We start from the raw sequence: 12074 nt of genomic DNA on the forward strand, positions 1-12074 counted from the left end.
TTCAAGCAATGGAAATAGTGGGAGCCAATCGTTGGCCAGGGATTCGCATCCGAATAATAATTATCCGGAAATGTTGCATGTGAAAATAATATGCCATGACCTCCCGACGGCGGCGACACGACAGCATGCATGAAAGGAAATGTGGATATAACGTTAAATGACAATGGTTCTATTACTTTGCGTACGCCGAGACGAGTTCGATCTCGCCGTTCTTGTTCATGCGCGTCTTCTTGATGTTGCGCAATTGCTTCTTGCTCATGCTCTTGAGTTTGTGTGTCTTCTTGATCACTTGCAGCGTGGACGCCTTGAATTCGTTGGCGATGCGGCGCTTTTCCTTCTCTTCGCGCGCAACGCGCTTGTCGACCTTTTCTTGCTTCTTGCGGTTTGCGATCTCGTGTTCAAGGTCCTTCATCTCCTTTTTCTTGGACTTGGCCGCCATCTTCTCGTCCCATGTCGTGCTCAATGTCTTGGTGGCCTTGTACGTCATCATGGAGTTCTTGGAACGCTGCGTCTTCTTCCATGAGCGGCCGCTCACAGGCACGCCTCGCGGAGGTTCTTCTTTCTTGGACTCTGCCACGGTGACCATCTTGATTGCGCTCGTGTGTGATGTTGTGCAAGAATAGTAGCTCCACCAACCTGTCGGCGGGGAAACCTCCTACATTTAATATTGATATGAAATGCAACAGGTCCGTTCCCATCGCCCACCAACCAATTGCCAAGCGGCAGAATCCGGATATTACCCGGACGAAGTTGCCTTTACCCACATGCGAATTATTGAAAATCGATGCCCAATCATTTGAACGTCAAAGAGATCTTTATCCTTCAAGTACTATACTGTACTGTCCAGCTTGCACTGGAAGTAGACTCACTAACGTTATTGCGAGTGTGCTCCAGCGTTGGAGGTGGCCTCGAGATCTGCAGCGGCAGAACATTCATTATCAAGCTGTCCCATACAGCATCAAACACACATATCGTGAATAGGCAGGCACTTTAATCCACCTCCGTAGACTTGATCTGGTGAAGTTTCAGGGATTAGGATACAAGTAACTGTTAGATCAACTGACTGTGAAGGACCTACTACTGAACTGTAGTGTTACTACAATAGTATCTTCGTCACTTTCACCGCCTACAGTATTTGGTGTGTGAACCTCCGCTGAAAAAGTCCAAGAACAAGCTTGGTATTATTAAAAATAGTACAATTAAATGCCTACCTAAACGTTGAAGTTCGATATTATGCGAACCATATCTTTCAGAGGTGGAGCGCGATCTTCCAGCCTTTCCTGGTCACTTCTCATTGCGACAAGTGACTGCTGCCTGTCTAACCATGAAGCGATTCTCGACGGCATGTGTGGTTGCTGCTGCTTCACTTGGCCTCGTGGAAGGTGCCAACGACCACCAAGACCGGTGCACAGCCATCCTGGTTGGCGCCAAGGCAAGTCGCGCTATCACTTTCCAAGGCTGATTGATATCTCATTGCCCGTGTTCTTAGGCGTCGGTGACTGGAACGCCAATGACGACCCACAGCAACGATTGCTCGGATTGCGACTTTCGCCTGGTCAAAGTACCTCCCATGACCCACGCTCCTGGTGCCATGCGCGACGTGCTGCTGTTTGCATCGCAATACCCGCGTTACGGTACTTTGTGCACATCCTCGTTCATATGAATTCCATCTTGTTTGTCGTCCGTACACTACAACTACCCCCTTCGTATGTGTCCGATTTCCCTTGTTATGTCATGCTATAACCCCCACCTAACCACATTTCCCCTTGTACATTCCACGTCAATTCTGCTCACATGCAATTGTGGCATTTCCGCTGTAGTCGGCAACGCAAGAGGTTACGGGTACGCCCGCGACCGACTGGATCCGTTGAGTGGCTTCACCAACTGGACAGACACGGTTCCAATAGCGCAAATCCCCCAAGTGAACACCACGTTTGGGTACCTCGAAGGCGTGTACGGAATCATGAACGACCAGCAGCTGGCCATGGGCGAAAGCACGTGTGGCGCTAAATTCTACGCCAAACCCGTCGGACATGGCGGGGCTGCGTACTTTGATGTGACAGAGTTGACTCGCCTCGCGCTAGAACGGACGGCTACGGCGCGCGCAGCCATTGCCCTCATGGGCCAATTGGCAGAAACGTATGGGTACTATGGCATGTTCTGGGACGACAGCAATGTCGGAGCTGACCCGGCTAGCTGCGCGGGCGAAGCGCTGACGATCGCGGACGCGACGGGGGACGCTTGGATGTTTCACATTTTGCCAGATGACACAGGGACATCGGCGGTGTGGGTGGCCCAGCGCGTGCCAGACACACACATCACGGCGGTCGCAAATGAGTTTGTGATCCACAGCGTCGACTTGGCCGACTCGGACAACTTTATGGGGTCCGCCAACATGCACGAGATTGCATCGCGCCATGGATTCTGGGACCCTGCGACAGAGTTTGACTTTGCAGTGGCATTTGGGGCCAAACCATCGGGGTGGCAGTACGGCATCACCCGACGTGTATGGCGCGTGCTCACGCTCGCCAACCCCCACCTAGACCTGTCCCCACTCACGGATGGCTACGCCACGACATATCCATTTTCCGTCCAGGTTGGTTTGTTTTCCCATATGACGTACGATATACATAGATCGTGAGGATGAGCTGCGAATAGGTGGCCCAACCCCTCGCTGCCGCCGACCTCATGCGATTCCATCGCGACCATTATGAAAACACCCCGTACGATTTAACACAAGGCCCGGCCGCCGGACCGTACGGCAACCCCAACCGATACGGTTCGAAATTAGTAGTATATATCTATACTAACTAGTAGTAGTACAGAGTCCATCTCATAGTATGTGGATGAATCGGTGGTTTGTTTCTCCTAGGTGTGGGGCATGCCGCGCGCCCCGGGGGTCACTTTGAACGCGCGATTTCGATTTTCTCGGCTACGTATACATTTGTGGCGTCGATCCACCCGACAAACGCCCACCTTGGGTTTCTCTGGTTTGTGTTTATATATAGACCATCATTTATCATTTAATCCGCCATAATACATATCGTTCTTCATAGGTTTGGGCCGTACGCACCGCATGCGACCATGTACGTGCCGATCTTTGCAGCGTCCACAGACGTCCCCCCGTCGGCAAGCCAGGGCTCCCTTCGGCACTTTAACAAATCGGCTCTGTTTTGGTCCAACTTGGCAGTGGGCAATTATGCATCTACTTGGTACAAGTTTGCTCGACCGGTGGTCGCAGCTGCCCAACAGGTCGTGGAAGCCGACGCTCTAGCTGGTACACCAACTATACGTATAGTACACTCTATATTTCGACTTGAAAAGGGATATATATATATGATTGAGCTTGTAAAATGAGGTATCCCTTTGTAGAAAGTATGATAAGTTACTGTATTTATGCTCTTGCTGCTTGGCTCGTCATTATTGAAACAACTAATAAACTTCTAACGTAATCAAAACAAAAGGTACAGCTTGGAACTACTTTTTTTCCTACTAGTATTGTACGTCCATGATACAAGTATTTATAACGTGATATCGGAAATGGTACATCCTTACTTGTACGATATGGATGTCATTATTGTATATATATATATATATGGCCATTATTGTAAACTGATATATATATATGTGGCCCCATCTCGAAGGAGGATGTACACGACCTTGAATGACATACTTGGTATCTTCTCACCACGAGAATGTATGTGTTTTGTGTGGTTATAGCGCTGCAAACCGTGTACGATGGAGCTCACTCGGTGCTGGCCAGCCAAGGCGATGTCGCAGATTTCCTCACGCGGGCGAGCCACACGTTTGCCGACAAGGGCTTGGCGGCGTCCCATTCGCTTTTCGATGCCCTTGTCACCCGCTTCCACGACGGCAGCATCGTGTCCGACCTGACTGAAGCGTCGTTTACAGTGGCGTCAATGGGGTACCCCCAGTCGTGGCTCGATCGGGTCGGCTACTACGACGACAATATTACCACGAGCCAATCGATGGACGAAAACTGCAACGTGTACCTGTCGGGGTCTATCGTGGGCTCGTTTTGTGTGCTGGTTGTCCTGGCGCTGGCGGGCGGATTTCATCTGGGCCAGCGAGCTAATAGGATGGGCAAAACCAAACGAGGGTATGCGTACATTCAATAACCAAACAATATAAAACCACCACCATCGGTGGTTCGTGTGAATATAACCATAACAAGGTCATCCGCACTTTCGAATATTAATAGTACCCTACTTTCCTCCGTATACTAACTATTGATATTGATATTACGCTGTAAAGTTAAAATCACTCAGCGGGCACTTAATGGCCTCGGACGCGTACTAGCTGCATTGGCAGCTAGCGGACTTTACTACTCCGTATACTAACTAGTTACTAGTATTAATAGTATACAGTATCCTGTCGACGTAGAAAGCTAGCTCTGCGCGAATTCTAGACTGCTCACTGTAGCCGATTCCTCGATTTAGTTGTTTGTACTTTACCTTCCCCCTTGTACAGTGTACTTTGGTCGTCTTTAGAGTGGCGTGAATAATATTAAAGCCAGATATGTCAATAACTGTAAAACCAGATACATCCGCCGAGCAAAAAGCCTTACGCGCCAATTACTGTACTGTAGGGGAGACGACCTCATTAACACTCGTCGTAGTCAGTCGTTGATCGAAGTCCCCAGAGACCGAGGAAGTACAGCATCGCTGGCTTTAATCATATTCATTCATTCGGCTAGCTAAGCAGTCCTCGAATGGAAGTTCCAAACTTACACTTAGTCTTATGTGTGAAATCCATATCAAATCGCTTGGCACGACGATTTCACTCTCGACGGGTCAATCAATACACATAATATATATATTATGTATTGTTTTAGTCCCAGCTGTCAAAAGTTACTTGATAAAAGCATATCCCTTGAGTCGAATCGAGTGCTGGCCGACAGCAAACCCGAGACCAAGCGCCAAGAACACGAGCACGACATACCCCACCGTCGCCAGGACGGTGGACGAACCCGACGCTGGAGACGTCGACGAGTTGTAATACCCCACAGCTTGGAGCCACCATAGGGGGTACCCCATGGCCTGGACGCCGATGGTGCTGCTTGTGAGGTTGGACATGATGTAGCCGTCGTGGAAGTGGGTCACAAGTGACGCGAAGACGGCGCTGAAGCCGCTGTGGGCGTCGGCTGCAAACGACGCGCACACGTTGGTCAGGTACGTGACGAGCGCGTCGTCCCCTTGGCTTTGGAAAATGGCCAGCGCCTTGTCGTGGATCGCAGCTTGGACTACAGGTATATATATATATATGATGGATACAACTAACTGGCGATTCGAGATGTTGGCATTATAGTCGTAAGATATATATATATATATATATATATATATATATATGTCCAAGTATTGTGGAGACGATACGAATTTCCAAACCCGGATGAATCGAATGTCGCCGCCAAATCGAATCATGAATCGACGCTATTGGCTAATCCAATTTTGAGTGGATTTGATTGGCTCGAAAGGACAAATATATTCAACCAATCAGAACTCCAGCGTGATTCAATATTGATTACCACGCGAATTTTGCAAGTTTATAGCGAATTTTGCAAGTTTATAGCGAATTCACAATAGTTCAACGAGATTATAGAGATATACAACGGGCGATTGGAAATGTTGGCATTATAGTCGTAAGGTATCTATTATGTCCAGTATGTCGGCATAACATCCGAGCAGCGGGTTAAAGAATACTACCTGGTAAACAACAAACAGGTGAAACATGTAGACGGGATGGTGGGCTATATATATCGATATATTACGTCAGTACGTATTCATACTTGGTATGAGATTGGATAGTGGCGTGGTTGGCATGAGAAATATATATATCTATATATATAAAGTATACCGGTATATTGGAGTCTAATACGTCAACGCATAACAACAAACAACAACGGAGGATACAATTGCAGCAAGTAGTAGTAGTAGTACTAGTAGTAGTACTAGTAGTGTACCTGCCAAGGCCTTGGCTTCGAGACGAAGTTGCGCCGCCACAATCACGGGTTGCGTGAACTTGTAGTATCGGGATGCGTAGTTGCCAATCAACGCATTGAGCCAAAATGCTTTGGACATGTCGAACGCGTGCAACGACCCACGAGATGCCACGTCAGGGATGGCACTCACTTTGGGGTAAATCGGAAAGTACGTTGTGTGCGACGGCGCGTACGGCCCAAACCTAAAAAAGAGCATTTAAAATAAAAATAAAATAGTGCCAAAACACAAGGTTGTAGTGGTGGTTGTTTAGTGCCTTTATAGCACCAACAAGCAGGAAACGCTGTCAAACAAAAAACACTAAAGTGGCATTGTGGCCTTAATATGGCCATTGATATATACAAACGAACCATAACACTGCCTTGTTCTCGTTGGTCGGGTGCGCCGTCGTCACGTACGAGTACGTGGCCTTGTACACGGAGATTGACCGTTCAAACGACCCACCTGGTGCGACCTGGCCTGGACCTGCGAAACCAAATAAATATTAATAAATATATATTTCATTCCCCTCACAAAAAACAAATAATCAAAAATAATATTGAAACTATAACCACGAAATATGCTGTATGATGATATACATAGATGAGGGATGGTGCATATCAACTATTTGAAGCCAAATATTACTAGATATACACCACGACGTACTGTAGCGGTTCGGGTCACCGTACGGCCCCGCCGCGAGCCCTTGCGTCAAATCAAATGGCGTGCCTTCATAATGATCGCGTTGAAAGCGCATGAGGTCGGCTGGGGTCAGTGGCGCGTCCGGCTACTCGACACGTATATATTCAGTATATCGCCAAGTAAACGAGAGAAGGAGTATGATTGGCTACAAAGAATGAAATTTGCAATATGATTGGCTAAAAAGATTGGTAGCAGACACAAAGAGACCTCTTTAACTTTGTTTTATATGAAATTTCGAAGGCCCGGCGATTGTACATTCAAAGTTGAACAAAACCCTATTACCAGGTAGGTATATACAGCACGATCAAAAACAACCTCATCCAAAATCTCCGAAGCAAAAGCATCTTATCCAACCTGCCTAACCTAGTTGTACACACCCGTACGTACTTGAACTGAAAACGGATAGTCGGTTGCAAATGCGTCCGTGAACGGGTTCAATCCGATGGTCGAGTTGGCCAGCGACAGCACGCGCCACACGCGGCGGGTCATGCTGTACTGGTTCGGTTGCTTGGGGGCGTACGCAGCTGTAAAGTCAAACTCAGTGTCTTCATCCCAGAAACCATTGCGTTTTGCCACGTCATAGACATTCGCCGACGCTAAAAAGTTGGCCGTGTCTGTGATGTTGATGTGGTGGATTACAAACTGGTTGCCGATCGCGGCAATGTGATCGTCGGGCACGCGCTGCGCCACCCACACGGCGGACGTGCCCGAGTCATCTGGCAGAATGTGAAACATCCAGCCCTCCTTCGGGTCCGTCACGGTCAGCGCTTCCCCCGCCTCGTCCATCGCGATTTCGGGGGTGTCCCATGCTGCCCCGTAGTACCCGTACTGCTCAGCCAAGCCCCCCATCAACACGATGGCTTCCCGCGCAGTTTTCGATCGCTCCAACGCAATGCGACTCAGCTCGGTGATGTCGAGTAGCGCCTTGCCGCCTTGCGACACTGGCTTGGTCCACAGCTTAGACGTACACGTCGACTCGCCAATGCCCAGCTGATGCTCGTTCATGATCCCATACACGCCTTCAACGTACCCAAACGTGTGGTTTACTTGCGGAATGGACCCGATCGCGGGGGTGTCGGTCCAGGTGAACAGTGACTTGTCCAGGTTGGCCTTGGTGTACACCGGTCCTCGGTCTTCGCCCACTACGACGAGTTGGTTCACCATGAGGACACAACCTCGAAGATGACGGGGATGGTAGCGGTGGTGGTTACCGTAGCGAGGATAAGGCTGCCCGACCAAGATCACAGGGCGACGAGATCCTGGCGCGTGGTCTTTTGCAGGTACTTTCACCAAGCGGAAGTCGCAGTCGCCGCAGTCGTTGGTTTGAGTTGTCATGGGCGAACCCGTGGCGGACGCCTAATGGTGACCTCGGTGAGTTTGATATGGAATGGGCTTTGAACAGTGTACCTTGGCACCGACAAGGATGGCGGTACACTTTTCAGGGTCGACGTAGCGAGCACATACTTCTGCGCATGCGGCGATGGCTAACGTTAGGACGGCAACGGTGACGCGCATGGCTAAGGGCTACAGAAAGCAAAGTGAAGTGCGGCTTCTTGGATGACCTGTACGACCAAGTTGGAACCATGTACTGGTTGTAAAATGACAGTTTTAACTTCACTAGAAAAATGTAAGGTATTGAACGAGTTATATTATAGACGACGAAAGTGGGATTTACGTGAAAATCCCACCGAGCGAATTTATGACAAGGATACAGTACAGTACTCCATGGATTACTATATCTGAAGTCTTACTTTGTGCTACTGAAGTATGTATGTATGACGTTAGCAGGAAGTTGCGTTGGCACGAACAGCCTTACTCCAACACATGAATAGCGATAAAGCATACTACCGGTACATACTAATGTTAACGCTAGAGTTTTCAGTCAGCACTTTTGAGTTGAGATATCTACTCCTTAATTTAATAAACCCTTTGAAATATAATCTCCAAATTGTTTATGGTACACTGTAACTCAAATCCGTTTGGAGATTCAAGTGCTGAATCTCCCACAGTTCAAAATTGGCTACCGAAAGCGGGTGATCGTTCTGATCCTCCTGATAAAATACTGTTAACGAAGCTATTCGTTCACAAATGACAGAATAAGAGCATCTCCACCAGGGTTTTGTTTTGGGAGGTCTGGTTATATTTCGGGCAAAACACACTGCTGGTTAAAGTTTTGCCCAAATTTGAAGGCTTTTATTTAGGGCGTCTGGTAACCGGAAATATTGCTATACTGTATTCAGGCCCAAAATGCCATTTTGGGGTCGAAATCAACAAATCTGATCAAAAGGGAAACATGTCTTACTTGAAGGGTTTTAACCCAAATCCAATAATTCCACGTGGGATTTACTCGTTGAAGAGGTCCAAAATCCCATATTACGAAATGGACCTTTTACCGCCATTTTGAAAATGGCATTTTGGTTAATCCCATTTTGCGAGGAAATGGAATATTATTTTTGAAATGTTACCAGACGCACCCTTATACTAACTGTAAGCATTTGTATCCAGAGGTGTCAAAAATAACCAGGGAGGTGACGGCCCTCCAAATTTGTCAACGGTATACAGCTGTACCTACAACTACACATACCATGGTACTCTATTAGATTTGAGGTCTGGTTATATAGTCCATTTTTACACTGTTGTAGAAGTTAGAGCATACCGGTATCCACCGCACCTCTAAATTTGGCCCCTTTACAATCCACGATGTGCGTTTTGCGTGTGATTTTGTAGGTATAACCCACTTGTACAACTGTGTAAAAATGGTCTTTATACTTACGGTAACCAGACCTCCAATCGATGTGTAACTTCGGGTATTTTCGTCGAATTTGGAGGGATCCTGGTTATTTCTGATAACTCTGGATACAAATGCTTAGTATGATAAAAGCCTTCACATTTGGGCGAAACTTTTAACGGCAGTAGTGTGTTTTGCCCGAAATATAACCAGACCTCCCAAAACCGCGGTGCAGATTCTCTTATTATACCTACATAATACACGCAAAACACACGTCGTGGATTATAGAGGGTGGGGAGGAGATTTCTACTACGGTACGTATTATTACCAGTAACGTTAATAGTTATTACCAGTAACTTAAAGTAACAGTCAGTCGCACCCACCTTGAACTGAACATTACAGTGTAAATGGATGCAGTGTGTATATACAGACATTGATTGGTAGGTTTCCACCAATTACATTAATGTATTTGGATGAAACACCTGGATTTGCTTTGATTGGCTGACGATATTTCTTTCGTGACTCTCATTGGCCAAACCAAATTACGAGTATATTACTTTGAAGTAAAACATATCCATTCGAGACACAAGTACAGTACAGTACTACCTACGACTCTGGTCCATAATTATACGGTACTACTATTAATACTACGTTGTACTCGGAGTACTGTAGTACGTACAGTAGTAGTGCGGTGGAACCCGGTTTTTGCAACTTGTATAAATCAATATTCTGATCAACATTTATATATACTACGTAGTACAGTGTACTTCCTCCGTTCCAAAAAGGTGGAGACAACTTTTTTGGTTTGTTTTTATCTTTGTTATTTGTACGCTCGAAGCCCGTCAAAACTGTATTTTTATTCAATTTGGGACTTTCACGACGAAAGTAAACATGATGTGATTAATTCTTAGTCGTCAGCGACAGTGTTCATATCATCAACCATTGTGCAGAGTTGATCAATATTGGACATATTGATCGAACCCTCAATCGAACACGACGCAAGCACACTCGATAGGTTATCTATCTACTCTACGCTCAAAGTCTTACGGCTTTTCATGGCTTCAATGGCACAGATTAAATCTGGGTCACATTCCACGTCTTACGAGCTTGTCTTTGTGCAAATGGAGCAATTTGTATGAGTTGTCCCCGTCCATCTTCAAAGACTCTTCCATAACCTTTTGAAGGGTCATAAACGTCTTGTCGAGCACACGGAAATCGAGTAATTTATGAATGTTGCATTAATATCGATGTACAGGTTGATGCCGACCCGATTAAGAACAAGCTGCGAAAGCTTCGTGCAGAGTTTATGGTATCCAACCCTGTTTTGTCTCCCGCTTCTTCTTGGCTTTCGGCCACGGGACCTTCGTCAAGGCAGCAAATATACACACACACTGATATTAGTGAGGTTAAACACGCCACGAGGCGCCTACTGACTACCACCTCTAAAGTACTCAGTATCTCCACTAAGGTATCGGAACCTTTGACACGCCACACACAGAGAGTGTGTGTGTTTGAAATGGGTCAAACTAACGCGCGACCCAATTGCTCTGCACGCTGCAGAACACTTCCCCTCCTACGGGAAGTCCAGTGTCTTGATGAGGGCGGCCACGGCAGGGTCTTCCTTGTTCGCCGCCGCCCACTTGCGAAATACGACTGGAATGTCGTCCAGCAAGTTTGCCGCAGGTTCCCAGGACGATTCTTCATCGTCAAGTCCAAGCCACTTCACCAAAACTTGGTGTTGGCCATCCACGCAGCGCGCTTCGTCCAGGCGCTCCACATGAAATCCGCCATCGCCAAATGCGATCTGCGCCTGGAGGCCTTCGGTCACCTCTCTACCATCTTCGTGGTACATCTTCAGTCGGCACGCATGATGGACCGTGATTTCATACGGTGGTACCAGCTGCTGAGTCTCCATCACATGGTCTGTGATGACTCTGGTCACTTGGCAGGGTCCTCGCCAATGCAGGGCCAATTTTGTCGGACGGTTGACGACCGATCCGACGAGCACAAAATCGCCGACCGAAAAGCCCGCAAATTTGACTTGGGACTTTCGGTCGCGGCGTCCACGCGCTTGCTGACGAAACTTGTCGCTTCGCACCGCCACGTTGCGGTGCATTTCTTCTAGCGCCAATTGGAGGTCCGTCACATGTTTCTGACGGGCGGCGCCAAGCCAGTCCGCGACGTAACCTTCCTTGGACGTCGGGTGGACAAATCCTGCCAGCGGGGTCTTGGCTGGCAGGCCGGTAAACGCTGTCACAGGCGCAATTCCTCCCAGCCGGTCCGCAGGCTGATGGTTGAGGGCGCCTTGAACGAGGGGCAACACATGCGGCCATTCTTCCGCGTTCAGCTTCATTTCGCTGAGCAGCGCCTTCACGGCGCGCAGCACTAGTCGGTTGACTACTTCTACAGTCCCGTTCGTCCAAGGACTGTAGGCTGTCGTGATATGATGGTGGGCACCCACCAACTTCCGCACCTTCTCGATCACTTCGTTCTTGAAGTGAGAACCGCCATCTGACACCCATGTGTCAACGCAGCCGAACGTGGTAAACCACGTCATCAGGCACTGAGCGGTCGCGGCGGCGTCAGCGGACTCTGCCGCGAACAGCTGCACAAAGCCACTCATGTCGTCCTTCACGACAAGCACTTGG

The 12074-nt window shown here is 48.0% G+C and overlaps 3 protein-coding genes across 3 annotated transcripts; 1 reads left to right on the forward strand and 2 right to left on the reverse strand.

Moving 5' to 3' along the window:
* Positions 1 to 128: 128 nt before the first annotated feature.
* Positions 129 to 652, reverse strand: H257_08847 (hypothetical protein). The gene has a single exon (XM_009834915.1). The coding sequence runs from the start codon at positions 584 to 586 to the stop codon at positions 173 to 175; it is 414 nt and encodes a 137-aa protein (XP_009833217.1). The 5' UTR covers positions 587 to 652; the 3' UTR covers positions 129 to 172.
* A 608-nt stretch (positions 653 to 1260) lies between these two features.
* H257_08848 (hypothetical protein) lies at positions 1261 to 4188 on the forward strand. Its single transcript, XM_009834916.1, has 7 exons — positions 1261 to 1432; positions 1490 to 1634; positions 1821 to 2596; positions 2659 to 2779; positions 2873 to 2990; positions 3057 to 3277; positions 3721 to 4188. The coding sequence occupies exons 1-7, from the start codon at positions 1325 to 1327 to the stop codon at positions 4137 to 4139; spliced, it is 1908 nt and encodes a 635-aa protein (XP_009833218.1). The 5' UTR covers positions 1261 to 1324; the 3' UTR covers positions 4140 to 4188.
* A 624-nt stretch (positions 4189 to 4812) lies between these two features.
* H257_08849 (hypothetical protein) lies at positions 4813 to 8275 on the reverse strand. Its single transcript, XM_009834917.1, has 7 exons — positions 8106 to 8275; positions 7910 to 8054; positions 7086 to 7840; positions 6663 to 6783; positions 6368 to 6482; positions 5981 to 6201; positions 4813 to 5263 (listed from the first exon to the last, which is right to left on the reverse strand). The coding sequence occupies exons 1-7, from the start codon at positions 8211 to 8213 to the stop codon at positions 4872 to 4874; spliced, it is 1857 nt and encodes a 618-aa protein (XP_009833219.1). The 5' UTR covers positions 8214 to 8275; the 3' UTR covers positions 4813 to 4871.
* Between the last annotated feature and the right edge of the window lie 3799 nt (positions 8276 to 12074).

This window comes from Aphanomyces astaci (genome assembly GCF_000520075.1).
Source record: "Aphanomyces astaci strain APO3 unplaced genomic scaffold supercont1.20, whole genome shotgun sequence".
NCBI lineage: Eukaryota > Oomycota > Saprolegniomycetes > Saprolegniales > Verrucalvaceae > Aphanomyces > Aphanomyces astaci.

Excerpts from the sequence above, each read along its gene's own strand:
- H257_08849 (XM_009834917.1), bottom strand. The coding sequence starts at position 8,213 with ATGCGCGTCACCGTTGCCGTCCTAACGTTAGCCATCGCCGCATGCGCA. Across the intron at positions 8,055-8,105 it reads CCATCCTTGTCGGTGCCAAG|GCGTCCGCCACGGGTTCGCC; the intron begins GTACACTGTTCA and ends GGTCACCATTAG. Across the intron at positions 5,264-5,980 it reads CGAAGCCAAGGCCTTGGCAG|TCCAAGCTGCGATCCACGAC; the intron begins GTACACTACTAG and ends ATATACCTGTAG.
- H257_08848 (XM_009834916.1), top strand. The coding sequence starts at position 1,325 with ATGAAGCGATTCTCGACGGCATGTGTGGTTGCTGCTGCTTCACTTGGC. Across the intron at positions 1,433-1,489 it reads CCATCCTGGTTGGCGCCAAG|GCGTCGGTGACTGGAACGCC; the intron begins GCAAGTCGCGCT and ends CCGTGTTCTTAG. Across the intron at positions 3,278-3,720 it reads GGAAGCCGACGCTCTAGCTG|CGCTGCAAACCGTGTACGAT; the intron begins GTACACCAACTA and ends GTGTGGTTATAG.
- H257_08847 (XM_009834915.1), bottom strand. The coding sequence starts at position 586 with ATGGTCACCGTGGCAGAGTCCAAGAAAGAAGAACCTCCGCGAGGCGTG.